General features: G+C 38.0%; 2 protein-coding genes across 2 annotated transcripts; one reads left to right on the forward strand and one right to left on the reverse strand.

Annotated features, from left to right (window-relative positions):
- CRELD2 (cysteine rich with EGF like domains 2) lies at window positions 1-6,991 on the reverse strand. Its single transcript, XM_053463295.1, has 9 exons — window positions 6,668-6,991; window positions 5,830-5,912; window positions 5,231-5,341; window positions 4,590-4,681; window positions 4,109-4,285; window positions 3,626-3,721; window positions 2,374-2,457; window positions 667-762; window positions 1-211 (listed from the first exon to the last, which is right to left on the reverse strand). The coding sequence occupies exons 1-9, from the start codon at window positions 6,809-6,811 to the stop codon at window positions 21-23; spliced, it is 1,074 nt and encodes a 357-aa protein (XP_053319270.1). The 5' UTR covers window positions 6,812-6,991; the 3' UTR covers window positions 1-20.
- A 1,037-nt stretch (window positions 6,992-8,028) lies between these two features.
- ALG12 (ALG12 alpha-1,6-mannosyltransferase) lies at window positions 8,029-13,574 on the forward strand. Its single transcript, XM_053464879.1, has 9 exons — window positions 8,029-8,196; window positions 8,291-8,423; window positions 8,723-8,896; window positions 9,086-9,280; window positions 10,704-10,807; window positions 11,587-11,810; window positions 12,319-12,488; window positions 12,570-12,645; window positions 13,205-13,574. The coding sequence occupies exons 1-9, from the start codon at window positions 8,035-8,037 to the stop codon at window positions 13,434-13,436; spliced, it is 1,470 nt and encodes a 489-aa protein (XP_053320854.1). The 5' UTR covers window positions 8,029-8,034; the 3' UTR covers window positions 13,437-13,574.
- Window positions 13,575-15,588: the final 2,014 nt, after the last annotated feature.

A 15,588-nucleotide genomic window follows, 5' to 3' on the forward strand; every position in this document is an offset into this window, starting at 1 on the left:
TCTAAGTTTGCCAGGTGTTTTTAATAGTAGGGCAACAACACACCAAGCTGAAGGGTCTCTAAAGCCTTACCCTTTTTCACAACTTCCACACATTCCCCATCCTTGTCTTCAAAACCATCAGCACAACTACATGTGTAGCTTCCTGGAGTGTTCGTACAGTTTTCATTGTCACGCAAGCAGACTTTCTCCTCTCCATCACACTCATTTATATCTATAGCAAAATAAAAAAAAAAATTTACCCGCAAACACTGTGCACATAATAAGTGAAAATAAAAAACAGAAATGAACAGCAGTGTTCAAATGATAAAATAAAGTATGCATTTGCTTTCTATTCATACTACTCAATAGGCCTGATTATTTCCAATATAAATTACAAAGAGTGCAGCATCACAGAATGCTATGACCGGCTGTTTGCTGCTCACAAGCTTTATAAAAGGCTAAAAAGTACGATACATTAGCAAAGAAGATGAGGATATTTTGCCTCATATTGGATATAAATCCATGGTAAGATCTCATCTTAAACATGAAATCTTGTGTTGGGTAATAAATATGTAATAAAAGGCTAGAACATGTTTACACATCAGCAACAAAATCTTTAACTGTGTTTAATTTAGGTTTGTTTACATCCTAAATGGATGACTGTACACAGAATTTTATAGCGCTCACCTGTACATTTGCTGTCCTGTAACACATATCCTGATGTGCAGTTTTTGCAGTTTTCAGGGCCTTCCCCAGTGCAACCTATACAGCTTCTATCACATGCTGAAGAAGATTAAAAGGCAACTGATTACCAAGGAACAAGCTGCAGTAATGTATTTGCCACAAGCATATAAAAATCCGGTGTGCAAAAAACCTCATGATCAAAGTAAAAGTTACTCTTGCATTCAAACAAACTTTGCGACACCCTACACCACCAGAGCAGCACAAGCTTACATTAAGCCTTTGGCTATCAATCACACGATGTGTCGTCAGCAAAGTGGACCCTAAGGGACAACCTTGTGTCTGGTGGTGGCACTGAATGATCCCCTACAGGTCCTGGAAAAGGCATTTCTGTAGTATAGTGGAGGCTGCTGATCAGCCCCTGAGCGGACTAGCAGCCATCTTTCCTGTAGATTCTTTGTATGTATAACAGCATGTGCGAGACTTACATTAAAGAGGAAAACCACGTTTACTGTTAACCGCAAGGCTTCCCCTGGGGAAGAAGAGAACGCAGAGGTGCAACAAGATCAGGTGGGGATCCGGGGAAGCACTGATTACAGAGGTGTATTTTCTGCCTATATTTAGTTACAGTTATAAGATTTTACACATTTATGTCTGCCTAAATAGGGTTATATTTTCTTAACATTCCCCACCACCTTAGCAAATGTATCTGATAGTGGTTGGTTGTACGCAAATGTAGATGGCACATGCAGCCCATGTGCATTTATTAAGGAGGCTTTTAAGACAAATATTTAATTTCCATTACTGTCACTACTGGGTTTGATAATTTTATGATTATATCATGTGATGGGATGCACACTTTGCTCTAAACTAAGTGTCCCAAAACTACAAAAACTAACCCCCATTCTCTGGCTCTATCTGGGTGAAAAATCGTTGTTTCCAAAAATAACCTATTTTAGCTAAAGTGATTTAAAAAAGAAAGACATTTTTAAGAGAGTCCAATTATCTACCTACAAGCCCACAAGGCGAGAAAGCCCACAATAGAAAGTTTACAAGTCCTTCTAAATTCCAATTAACCATAAGTCAGTGATATTTTACATTTGTGCAGGGGTGGGCAAATTTTGGACCAGCACAGGGAGGCAGGAACGCAGTGGTACCTACGTTAAAAATTGATAATTAAATTGGTAAGTCAGAAAGCTACCGGTGAGGTAAAAGGGGCATGAGATGTGTTTGTGTGTTATAATGGATGAGTATGTGTAGCTGGTATAAGTGGGAGTGTGTAAGTGTGTGGGCATGAATGTGTATGTGTAGGTGGTGTGAGAGGAAGGGCGTGTTAGCATGAGTGCATACCTGTGTGTGAGGACGTATAAGTAAGTGTATGTATCTTTATGTTTGTTAGCGTAAGTGTGTACATATGTGTGCCAGAGCGTATGTTGGAGGGGCAAGGGACTTGGCTTCACTTGACCCCCCCCTAACAAAAGGTGCCAGCCCTCCCCTACTTTTGTGCATCTTTGACAAAGCATCTTGTTTTTGTAAGTGGGCAATACAATATTTGAAACAGAAATCATAAACAGTGTGCAGTGTGTATATCACAATAAAGAATGAGTTACACCGGAGACAGTTTGATGTTTTTCAGGTGAAAGGATAACGTCTTCACACAGAATGCTAGAAGTATCTGCACAGCCAGCACAGATTAATAATAGATCCGCTCACCTTTACACGAATATGAGCCTTCTGTATTTAAACAATATTTGTCCTCTTTGCAGGGAGATTCTTCTGCTCCACACTCATCAACATCTACATAGAAAACAAGAAACAAAAGAAAGCCAAAACACCATCTAACTGTTGCATCACCTCCCAGAAAGATAGAATCTGACCACATGTAACAACCATTTTGTCAATCCTGCCCATTTATCCTGAGCTTAATCAGCCCTTGGCAGGGCCGGCCTTAGGGGTGTGCGACCTGTGCGACCGCACAGGGCGCCATGGTTGCAGGGGCGCCTGACCGGGACTTAGATTAAAGCATCGTTTATTTTTTTTGTTTTTTTTTTTTTAAACTTTATTTAACATCATTGATGTTAAATAAAGTTAAAAAAAAAAAAAAATGATGCTTTAATCTAAGTCCCGGTCAGGGGCGCCGAGCGGTTGCTCGTGAAGTTCTCGGCAACCGCTCGGCGCCCCTTACTCTCCGTGACTCCGTCGCGGTGCCAGCATCTCATGTTGAGCGCCGGACTATACCGGCGCTCAACATGAAATGCTGGCAGAGCGAGAAGACGGATGCCTCCCGCTCTTACCGCAGGACTCCGGCAACAAGGTAAGTGGTGGGGGGGGGTAGTTTGAAGGGGCAGAGGGGGGGGTAGTTTGAAGGGGCAGAGGGGGGGGTAGTTTGAAGGGGCAGAGGGGGGGGGTCGTTTGAAGGGGCAGAGGGGGGGGTCGTTTGAAGGGGCAGGGGGGGGGTAGTTTGAAGGGGCAGAGGGGAGGGGTAGTTTGAGGGGGGGTAGTTTAAAGGGGCATAGAGGGCGGGTAGTTTGAAGGGGCAGAGAGGGGGGTAGTGAGGGGGGGCGCCAGAGGAGTAGTCCGCACAGGGCGCCACAACGCCTAAGGCCGGCTCTGGCCCTTGGTCTTGTGTTAGATTCAGGATACACATTTCTGCCTATCCCATGCGTGTTTAAATTTCTTCACTTCCATTTTTTCTTTAAAACCCTCTCTGTAAAGTAAAACTTTCTTATATTACATGTAAGTTCTACTTGAATTACCTTATGACTAAGTCAGCTTGCTGACGCAATAGTACATTTCATTTGTTGCTATGGAAACAGAGAAGTATAATTGTATATGCTTAAGCAACGTTACTTTGTTTAAAGTTAAATAATAGTAGTAATACTAATACTATATAGATTAGTTTAAGAGGGGTGATTAGTTTGTTTTAAAATAGCAATAATTTAGATGTTTCTTACCAAATCCTTACCTACACAGCTTTCATCTTGTTTGGTCCATCCATCTTTACAGTCTTTGCAATCCTTATTAGATGGCCCGTGGCATGTTTTACAAGCAGGATGACATGCTACAAAAATGCCAAACAAAGTAGTTTTAGCTTTGTATTTAGGGTCATGCTTTAATCTACGCTAAAAATGATATAATATTGGAGGCTTACAGAACATTGAACATGCTAATAGTCTTAGATAATGCTCAAGAACAACAGCACGTGAACTGCAATATTCTTTGGCTTAGGCGAATAAGTAGGGGGGTAAAATGATACACCCAAAAGTGTTCTGCCAAGAGAAAAAGTAGCTTCTCTCCCATACCATATGGATTGCACGCTAATCCAAACCAAGAAGGTGGAAAAGTTGGGGACAATATATAGTTTTTGAAAGCAAATTGATCAGTTTGGGTTTAATGGCTGGGACACCGCAATGAAACTATATATAAACATTAGGATTTTGGAAATTACCAGTGCAAACTGAATGAGTGTCATTTCTTTCAGAACTGAAGTATCCATCTGCACATTCTAGACAAAACGGTCCTGTGTACTCCACATTACAGCGACAAGATCCGTCACCACTTCTCGTACCATCACCACTGCAAAGGCCATTCCCGTGGCATGGTCGCTCAGAACCGCCCAGACAAGCTGTAGGAAACAGAAGGGATGAAACACGTGAAGGGCATGTATGTGCTACAAGTTAATCTACATTATAGGGAGGTAGTGAAATAAAGTCTTCGGTTGAAATTTTGTTTCTTGAGGCTGTTAAATACATTTCCATATACACTAAATAATACATAAATGTATGGTAGAAGCAACTTGTTTGCCATGTCTGTCCTATTATCTTCTCTCTGCCATCTCTTTTAACCAAGTGTGTTTAGTTTTTTTCAAGGGGGTATTACTAGCCAGACTTTTAGGCAGCAATGCATGTCCCAGTAAATAAACTGTTTACCTAAACAGTCAGGTCCATATGTTCCGGAGGGGCAGCAAACTTCAATAGTGTCAATGCAAAACCATTTTAGTAAATCTGGATACTTCTTCCTCCTGTCAAAACACAAAAATATGATTTCTCTTTATCTGATATTTTTTTCTAAAGCAGATTATCATGTAATTTATACTTATGAAGTTGGAACTATGGTTATTATTATATTATTAGGAAACATCAGAATGTACGACACAAAAACTGTAAAGAAATATAAAAAAAATAATAATATAAAAATACATATGGTTATGTACTACTAAATGAATGTAGATTTTTTTAGACAATGGGGCTACCATGTGTTTCTTCTTGAAGATTACACCATCTCCAGAAATAGAGAGGTTTATATACCAAGGCTCTATGGTGTTTCCCCACAGGTAGCTTTAATGCTCAGAAGCTTAAATGCTGAGTATAACATACAAGGTATACCCTGGAAAATGGAACTCTGAGGAATAATTTTGGGTTGATATCTGTCCACTTCACTGGTTGAGTTAGCACCACACACAACGCGGACTACACAGAATCCTGATAACCCTTTTCTTTTCTAATGAGATACAAAAACATTTTTTTTGCAGATTACCAAATCTAACCCAAAATAAACCCATAGAACTTACATTTTGAACCACCATTTTTCAACCTGTTCTTCATGCTCCTCTAACATCTGGTTACATTCAAAGTCACTGCTGTCGCACAGATTTTCTATAATCTCTACAAGGCGAATTTCACTATTAGTGGAAAACAAACAAGTAATTATTAATTAAGGCAAATGACATATTATTAACTGCTAACTCCAATGATTAAAATGATTACATTAGTGATTTTTATGTATAAGTGCTATAGAAGCTGAAATCAAGTAACAAAAATCAATCCATAGTCACAGCACTCCTACTTCAGTCTTCTCCCCTCATTTTGTCTAATCTGTTGACTGACTAAGATTCAGGTTAGCAGCATCGCTAACCCCTACAGCTGATCAACTTTCTGGTGCATAAAACATTCAAAAATCTAGCACCAACTGAAGATCATCTTGCTTCTTTGCGAGAGATGGAATGACTTCATAGGGTTTCATAGGTAGTCTAAAACGGTTTCCTAATATGACAAAATATTACAAAGCACACTGACAGTTTTTATTCCATGTTAAAATTATTATTTTGTTTTATTTTTTATTTAAGAGTTGCTGTGGTGTTGACTAACAAATATTTGTGAATTAAGATACCTGGATTCATATTTTGATAAAGTCTTCTCTTCCCACGCAGTATTTCCGCCTCCAAAATTATTTTTTGCTGTATCTTTTAAACCCTGTAGGGAAACAGAGAGCATTAAAATCATTATATTAATTTGATATGAACACACCAAGTTGTCCCAGACACAGAGGTAACCTTTTCCATTAAGTTTCATTAAATGCAAAAGGCTGTATACTAGTTTTAGAAACTTTGTAAAAGCAGAGGTACCTACATTTCTTTTTTTTCAAAGCAGAATTCATGTAGATAATTTTGGGCACCAATATGTGTAAAGGTTTACATTGGAAAACCCATTCTTCGCTGTTCCTATTCTGTCTACAGAGTTTTGTTTATATTTTGAAAAGCATTGAAGCGAAAAAAAAAAACATTGCAACAAAGTTAGAGCATTGTTTCCAGCAGGTGAACTGCTAGCTGTCATTATTTAGATGCATCTTAAACAATTAAGCCGGACATGTATGCGAGTGATGTACATACAAGTACAAAAGTGTTTGTGCAGTCCAATAACACTTGCCAAAGGGAGCAGATGCCAGAGATATCATGACATATTGTGATACATGGCATGAGAAGCCATCTGCCACAATATTAAAACTAACTGTCCATTCCTACAGGGAGACACTCAATACACTGCAAAGGGACATTGTTAGTAATAATAAATAATACACAGAGTAAGGAATAACATTATGAGATGATCTCTTTAATAAACACAACAGCAATCAATATGTAGCTTGACCAAGACATATGTTTTCATTTCCTAAAATGTATTTCCACTCGGTTTTCAGTCCCCTCCCACGTGCTTAAATAGAAGATGCTCACCTTGTGGAACCTGTCCACCAACTTCCTACACGTTCCACACGAGTCCTTGTTTGCAGCTGCAACAGTTGGAGGGGGGCAATCCACGAGCAGAAGCAGCAGCCAGGCGGCCAAGTGCAAGGGCACGATCCAAGATCTCATTACCATACTGGGAGATAACGACCGTACCGATACCAGCTGTCACTTACTAACGAGCGGTAAACAGGCCCTTCCGAAGCTGAATCCCGCGAAAGCTGCCTTCAGGTGCCGAACCGACACTATCGCCCATGCCTTTGATTCATTTCTATCATTGTCATCGAACGCAACTTGAGAAACCACTTGTTTCCGTATCAGCCCCCTGTTCTCGGGAGCACATCCTATAGGCCGTGTATGACAATCAGTCAGGATGTGGACCAATAGAAGATCGCCACGCGCGGACCAATCCGCTCCACACGCGTACTGAATAGGACCGGTGTGTGTGTGGTTCATTCGCAGGAAGGGACCAAAGTGATGGAGACATGAACGAGCGCTGATGTATCCAATCCCGCTGTAGCTAAACAGTGAACACTAAACCACACACATACGGTTAAGTATCCGTAATGTTCCACGGATAGATGTCTGTGTAACGTATATGTTACCAGGCGCGTACAAACCCAGTAGGGCTTTAACTCAAGTCACCAAGCTGAACAATACCTTATATCTGGACCGCGTGACCTCTTATAATGCTCTTATAATGAATGTTTGCTGATGATTGGAAGAATCTACCAGTTGCTATGGTGATAGCGCCACTTGTGTCGCAGCCTTCCTTTTTTATGCACAACATATGTTACCCTTAACGCACAGGACCTCATTATCATTAACGATAGCCCTCAAAATAATCCATGATAACATTCCGGAAAATACAGCATGCATATGGTATACGTGATGACTGGCTTCAGCAATGCAAAGTGCTTTAGAAAGCTTATCACACACAAGCCCCTGTCTCTCACTTTCCCAGGATATGGACTCTATATACCGGGCACGCATGGGTGCTGCATTATGGTGATTTTGGAATGGGGAACAAAAACAGGGGAAATGATGTAAATTCATTGTTTTGTAACTCTATTCCTTTTCTAGTCAGTGGTTTAAGGTCACTAATAACAAGTACTGCAGCTATAACAGGCCATTACATACATGTCACCTAAACAAGCACTAACATGTTGCTGTTCGATTGCAATATTAACTTCACACTATGTGTAATAATACAATTATCAAATATCAATTATTCTAAAACCTATTATTTACACGTGAATTTCTGTTATGATTCGTGTCTCATAAGTCTTCCGCAAGGCAGGGAAGCCGATGGAATTCCTGATGACGCTCATCTGGGGGGCGTGGCCTCGCTGTCCAACATGGCTGCCAGTAAGGGCGGCCGGAGACATGGTCTGTTGCTTGTGCTTCTGATCGCGGTGGCTTGTCTACATTTAATTGCGTGCCCGTTTACTAAGGTGGAAGAAAGTTTCAATTTGCAAGCTATTCACGATCTTACCTACTACAGGCTCGATGTAGACAAGGTAACTGCCGTTCCTAGCGATATATGTTTAAGACTCAGAGAAGCTGGTGGAATGTCGATCTTATGCATATGTGTCTTTATGCTTCTCATCACAGTACGATCATCATGAGTTCCCCGGGGTAGTGCCCAGGACCTTCCTCGGCCCACTGTTTATTGCACTGCTGTCCGCTCCCGCAGTGTGCATGTTGTCTCTGCTGGAAGCGTCAAAGTTTTATTGCCAATTGATCGGTAAGTGGTCGCATAGCTCTGCATGCAAGCTTTCCGAATACGCATCAAATTGATATCCTAGATGAACAGATTCAGGATAGCTTTGTACCTTTCCAATGCATGTTTAAATTCCCTCACTGTGTTAACCTCTACCGCTGCTTCTGGGATGCTGGTCCACTTATCTACCCCCTGTTACCATATCTGTAATATGCATATTATGAGGATCTCCTCTGATGGGCACAATTGGGGGCCAACTTATTTGTGTTAGAACAGAAACATCTGCATGTGTGAACTTTTTTTTTTTTATTTGCTCTAAACAGTGAGAGGCTTCTTGGGTCTGACCGTTCTTTTTGCGCTATGGAAATTACAGAAAGAAGTCCGGAAGCAGTTTGGATCTACTACAGCTACTCTTTTCTGCTTGATAACAGCCTCTCAATTCCATTTCATGTTCTACTGCACACGGACTCTTCCAAATGTATTCGCACTTCCTATTGGTAAGTAAGAATAGAACGTATTCTATATATATTTTTTAAAAAAAAAAAATATATATATATATGTATATATGTGATACTCATGTTGATTTGAAAGCCATTATCAATCCTTCTATTGAACACTTTAAACTGCGATAAGATTAAGTCTGATGGCTGTTGCAGGCTGAAAACTGTGTTTTCATTTTTTTTTAGTTCTTTTGGCAATAACGTCATGGATAAAGTATAAGACAGGTCCATTTATTTGGCTTTCTGCACTAGCCATCCTTGTGTTCAGATCTGAACTGTCTCTGTTGATGGGACTAATGCTGCTCCTAACACTCGCAAGGAAAAGGATTTCAGTTCTAAAAGTCATCTTGCATGCAATTCCGGCTGGAATGGTTTGGTTGGGTAAGTTTCACTTCTGTTTTTTTTTTTTTTTACGTTTACATGTATTCAAAATAAGTTTGATAACACACTTCTTAGTTGGAAATATGGAATCTGTGATGCTTCATTCTTCTGGTTTACCTGAGTTACGCATTGTGTGTGTCTACAAGTAACAGTTTCTAGAAAATGAACCTTGTGGTGGCTTTGCCATGTTTCAATGAAAGATCCCATTCAGTCAAGCACCAGGCTACTGTGTTTCAAAAAGCATCTCATACCACAACATTTAATTTTAAATGAACACAACAGTCTATCCATATCGGATGCTGGGAAGCTGGTTAGGCTAATGTGGAAGTGTCCATAAAGGGAGAGTTGGCTGGAGAGTTGTGTTTTTTTTTTTTTTTAATTCTCTATCATTTCACTAGTTGTTATGAAGGTTCAAAACTGGCATGTTTCTCAATCGTGAAGGAACGAGCTGGCTCTGTATAATACATATTCATTGGATGAAGAAAGTTCACTTATTTTTTTACTATGCATTATACAAGGTCCACCAAGCTCTTCCTGCAGTAGAAGCTACTGGGTTTGGACCTTCATTATTTAAGTGAAGTCAAGGAATCAAAACCATATATTTCCTATTAGTGAATACACCCAAAATGTGTTGTTATATTAAAATTTCCATATTTTTAAGGACTCCCCAATGCTTCCCTCTAGAGGTTTTCCCCAATAATCTGCAATATGTTCTGATTTAATTACCTTACATCATTTTATGTCTTCTACAAGTACTGAGATGTTGCCCTATTCCAGATCAGTGATAAATACATTAAGCAGAATGGGACCAAGAAGAAACCCAAAGGGTATTGCACTCAACATTGTTTTGACCAACTAAAAAGTCTACCACTAACAGAAACCCTCTCTTTCAACCAGTTCTCTTTCCAAGTAAACAACACTTTCTCCCTATCCCTTGTACTTATACAGTAAATTATTGTAAGACTGTATAAAAATAGGGACAGGCATTGTTTAATTAGCAGAGTTCTTCTGCCTTATTTAACTCCTCCCCCAGCTTCCTCTACTGGAAGCAGGGAGCATTCCCCAGTATGCTTTTTGTACATGCTGAGCGCACATTCAAAACAATGGGAGTAGCAGAAAGTAAGCATGATAATTTGGTAGCATACATGTGATTGACAGCTATTTCATTGATTTGAATGGGTTGCTACAGAATATGCGCAAGAAGTTTACATGCTAATGCTTTCAGTAGATAGAATGTGTGAGCTGTTTCTCTCCTAACGAAACTATCCGCAATGCATTAAAGCCCATGACGAATGGACACTTGGCATGCCTTAAAAAAATCAATTGTTTCTTTTAATTTAATTTAACAATTGTGTTCTTGCCTAAGTTATTAAAATGGTTTTTATTTTGTAAAATCAATAATATTTATTGATTTGTTTTCCAGGGTTAACTGTTGCAGTAGATTCTTTTTTTTGGAAACGCCTGCTTTGGCCAGAAGGAGAGGTACTCTGGTACAACACTGTGTTGAATAAAAGCTCAAACTGGGGTGTATCCTTACATGTTAGTCTATGCCAAGCTACGTCTTCCATGGAACAGAATTTAACGTTACAATTTAATCTTAATAATTTTTAATACACAATGCGCTTCAACTGTATGTTAAACACATCAACTATTTAAATCTTTTTTTTCTAGGCTAGTAAGGCTAGGATATGCTTCTTTTTGATGGATTACTGTGTTTCATGTGTTTTTTTACACAACTATGTTACTGGGCTTGCCCCTTGGGTTAATTTGACTTGCCCTCTCCTGTAAGTGCATTAATAGGGTTGTGACTCCATGTAATGTGCCACACTGGGTCACAAAAAACCTTGATGAACACTTCACTTCTGCAAGAGGCAGGGACAGATGGTAAAAGGCATGCAGGTAGGTGATCTGTATGGATAGGGGAATGAACTACACTGATAGCATGTTTGTGCACATATTTAATCAAATAGGAGCTATGTGGACATAGAATAACTGCATATATCATATCACTCTTTCCTCCTCCACAATTTCTATGAAACGTTTTCTTTTGTGTAGTGTGGGACTTTTTCGTAGTTCCAGATGAATAATGCATGTATAAGAGCAGACATGAGACTTCTTTATACATCCAACATTTCAGTGTTGAGGCTCCAACAGATAAGAGATAGCTACTGATGGGTCAATAACTGGAATAACGTGCGTGGGGGTCTGTGCATGGAAAAGGGGTAAAACAAAAATCCCCGGGTGTATTTTGGTTCTTGGTAATACAACCATATTCTCCTTAACCATTTCTTATATATTTATTAAAGACATCACCTTTTTTCTGGTATTTTTATTCGGCTTTGCCACGCTCACTGGGGTTTAGCATTTTTCTTTTACCCTTTGGACTCGTTGACAGAAGGACTCATCTGCTCATCGCACCAGCTGTGGGCTTTATATTCTTATATTCTTTTCTACCTCACAAAGAGCTACGCTTTATCATTTATACATTTCCTGTCTTTAACATAGTGGCTGCTAAAGGATGTTCTTATATGTAAGTACTGGAAATGTTACCTATTGATTGCAATATTGGTCAACTTTTTTTTAAAAAAATGTAAATACTTTTACTTAATTTTATTATTGAGAGATGCTTGTGCCACAAAAAAGTGAAAGTAATGTCATTTAAACATCACACAAAAAAAAACATTTGGAACATGGCTTATTTTTTTGTAAAGAACTATAATAAATATATACTATGAGCCATACTTGCATGAGTTTAAAGTTGACTTACTCAAGTTAATTAAGCACTTTGGAGGACTAACCCAACACTTGGTTTTACAAGGAGCAAGGGACCCTGCATAATGCATAGTTGGATTATCACCGATTTAACTATGCATTATGCAGGACCACCCAAGCTGCTACTGCCAACGTTCGGTAGGGTTGCACCCATCATAAAAGCATGGAAAGCTAGAAACCTGAAATGTCAAAGTCCCCTTTTATTTACAAAATATTTAATCTACTTTCACAGTCTATCTGTAAATTGGTTCTTGCTCTGTTTTCAGACTAAGTAACTACAGGAAGTCATGGCTATTTAAATTTGGGGCTTTCATTACAATAGTACATCTCCTTGGAAATGCCGTCTACTCTGGAGCATCACTATACGTGTCCCATTTCAACTACCCTGGAGGCGTAGCCATGCAGTCCTTACATAGCATGGTGGATCCATCAACAGGTGGATTTTATTTTTTCTTTCTAAATTGTAACACTATATAATATCTTGTAACACTTCAAATATGTTTTCATTATTATTCAGATGTGTCTGTACACATAGATGTGGCTGCAGCTCAAACAGGAGTCTCAAGATTTTTACAAATCCACCCCCATTGGAGGTATGACTGAATAGTTGTCTATCAAAATTGTATATGTAGACTTTTAAACGCTAGACTTGCACACTAATCAATCATTGCTTTTGATTAATTCAAAGAACTTGCAGACACTTGTGCAATTAAATGGAACTATCTTCTTCTGGATAAAGGCAAATTAATTGGTGTCTTAAAATGTGTGATTATTGGGTCTCTGTGGCTCAGATGAAAACTGAGTATGAATGGCAGTACTTGTTCTAGGAGCCCTTCTTAAATTCTACTGAACCTTCCATCAGGGGAACTCTGAATAGCCACAATTAATAGAATATAAAAAAAAGTGGTTATATTTAAAAAGTACAACTCACATGGGCGAACCCTAGAAAGCAATGCGTAATACATGGTTGCATAGGTAAGAAAATTTCAAGTCAGCTCTTTCACGGAAAATCATTAAAGCCTTACTAATGCAACAGGCTGGCTTAAATAAATCTATAGTTATATGGAACATGAGCTGTCACTGTGTTTACAATGTACTATTCAGATCTTTGTACTTTATTACACAAACTGATTGTATCTCTCTCTTTAAAAGGTATGATAAAAGGGAAGACCTCACACCAGGAGATAATACAATGCTTTCCTACACCCACCTTATCATGGAGTATGACACTCTGTCTATGTCTCACTATAAGGATACACACAAAATACTAAGGAACATACAAGCCGTTGGTGGAATCAGATTTAACATCGCTTCTTATCCTCCTGCGTCTATGAAATTACTAACAAAACTTGTAATTTTAGAGAAAGTTCCGGACAGGTTATAAATTGTACGCAAGACCTCAGGTTTTCGTTATTTTGACTTTAAATGGTGCTTCTATGTAATATCTGTAAAATGCATCTGGAATACTGGCTTTTTATATTACTGAATACATAAAAATGTTAAACCCTGTTCAATAACTTAATTAGGATATTTTGCTGACTGTTGCTGTACTTCAACAAAAAAAAAAAAGCGTTGTGAATTTATAAAGGTGGCGTTTCACCACATGACTCCTATACAAACAATATATTTATAGCTTTATATGGGTATGATCTATATATTGCAGTTGCAACTCCCTGACTTTCTTGTACATAAAGTAGAGCCAACAGTTTTTCTTTTCCTGGGTTGGCTCTGCATCATGAATACTTCAGTAGCTGGCAAAGAATTTGCACCCCAAAGACCATTTTAACTATATGTTTATTCAACCATGATTCCTTTGTGTTAGGTATACCACATAGCTATCCATAAGTAATAATTGTGAATAGAACTAAAGTTAAAACTATATTGCTCAGGAATACAATGACAGCACAGGTACTTATTGGTGGGTAGAATGTTTATTTCTAATGGGAAGGGATTTTTAATAGCTTATACAGTTTTTTATTGTACAAGTTTTTAAGGTTTAAAAAAGAGGGAAGAAAATTAAGCTTGAAAAATTTTTTTTTTTATGCATACTACACCCATACTACACCCAAAAAGGAAAAAATTTACACATATGGCTGAAATTGGAGAGAAAAAAAAAAAGGAGCTAGTCTTTTTGGTGAAGGGGTTCAGGTGGGTGAAATATTGCATTTTCTCAAATTGATGGCAAGAATTGGCTGCATCAGTCCTGAGTATTTTTCTGTATATACTGGGAACCACTTTTACAGAGCAATGCCTAAACAGAACCAGGCCTCATAAAACAGATTACATAAACATTAAGGGGTAAAGAAAATGATATAGATTTGTTTGCAATTGTGTACTCCTGTGTATCGAAGTAAATACACTTGATATACAAAATAGTGTTTATTATTGTGACAGTAGTAATGTATGGTATGCTATACACTGACTGTACTATGTAGAAATATGTAGTTTTAATCAGGAACCTCAAAACAGACAAAAAGTTTGACAGGCTAAAATGAAATGCCCCACAACCTCATGAAAAGATGCAGTACAGTATATTGTCCGGTATCAGTACCCTTCATGTTTCCAGCATGAATGGGGGGTTGGAATCCATAAATCAAGCAGTATCCCCCTTTGAGTTTCTTCTCCATCACTTCCCTTGGCTAATTAAATATTAGCTTCATAACTACTACTGTAATATTGAAGTTGTTGCTAATAGTAACTTCAGCTTATCGCATTAGTGTTTCTGTACAAAAATAGAACATGTATGGCCATGTCATGAGAGTACTAAACATTTTAATAGGCTAATGGTAAGTAAACCAAATAAAATTGCAGGGATATTGTAAATAAAATTGTTTAATTTCAGAAACATTTGATGACCATTTATAAATACAGATACAGAGATGAGAAATTAGGTCAGATTGCAGTACATTTAACAAAAAAATGACAAAGTACAGCATATAATTTACAATATAAAATGAAATAGAAAACTGAGCATTTGAACTGCAACATTTTTGAAATGTCAGCATGTATGTTTTCTTTTGATATAAGGAACTCATGTATATATAAAAAAAAATCTAAGCAACTAGTTTATAGTTTTACACTTGTGTATGAAATAAAACAGCCTCTGGAAATAAGTTAATATTAAAATCAAATAAAAATCACCCTAAACTTTTAGAGATGAATCACATTTCTGGAAAATTCACACTGCACTTATATAAAAAAAAAAAAAAGCCTAGGTTTAAAATATGCAGGTGAATTTATTTTCTAAAAATTAATTTGAATTTGCAATGCTCGCTGGAACAGCTACATTTGTAATCTAACTTAGAACATTAAAAGAAAATAAAGCCTCTAAGATTAAATATAACATTACAATTACCCAATACAATAAAGTAAAACATTAAAAACAGTTATCACAAGTCTCGTTTACACACAATATATATACTGTGTGTCTGCAGTGTTACACTTTGTGCTGATCACCTACCTGGAATCTGTTGTAACAGACTGACAAATGTACTCTAGAGACTACTGACAAACTGTAAACATTACCTCTCTTCATA

This window comes from Spea bombifrons, chromosome 4 (assembly GCF_027358695.1).
Source record: "Spea bombifrons isolate aSpeBom1 chromosome 4, aSpeBom1.2.pri, whole genome shotgun sequence".
NCBI lineage: Eukaryota > Metazoa > Chordata > Amphibia > Anura > Pelobatidae > Spea > Spea bombifrons.

What these genes read in the sequence shown, in the direction of transcription:
- CRELD2 (XM_053463295.1), bottom strand. Translation starts at nt 6,811, where the DNA reads ATGGTAATGAGATCTTGGATCGTGCCCTTGCACTTGGCCGCCTGGCTG. An exon ending in ATATGGACCTGACTGTTTAG is followed by an intron (nt 4,286 to 4,589) that starts GTAAACAGTTTA and finishes TGTTTCCTACAG; the next exon opens with CTTGTCTGGGCGGTTCTGAG. An exon ending in ACAAGATGAAAGCTGTGTAG is followed by an intron (nt 2,458 to 3,625) that starts GTAAGGATTTGG and finishes TTTTCTATGTAG; the next exon opens with ATGTTGATGAGTGTGGAGCA.
- ALG12 (XM_053464879.1), top strand. Translation starts at nt 8,035, where the DNA reads ATGGCTGCCAGTAAGGGCGGCCGGAGACATGGTCTGTTGCTTGTGCTT. An exon ending in TGTATTCGCACTTCCTATTG is followed by an intron (nt 8,897 to 9,085) that starts GTAAGTAAGAAT and finishes ATTTTTTTTTAG; the next exon opens with TTCTTTTGGCAATAACGTCA. An exon ending in CATGGTGGATCCATCAACAG is followed by an intron (nt 12,489 to 12,569) that starts GTGGATTTTATT and finishes ATTATTATTCAG; the next exon opens with ATGTGTCTGTACACATAGAT.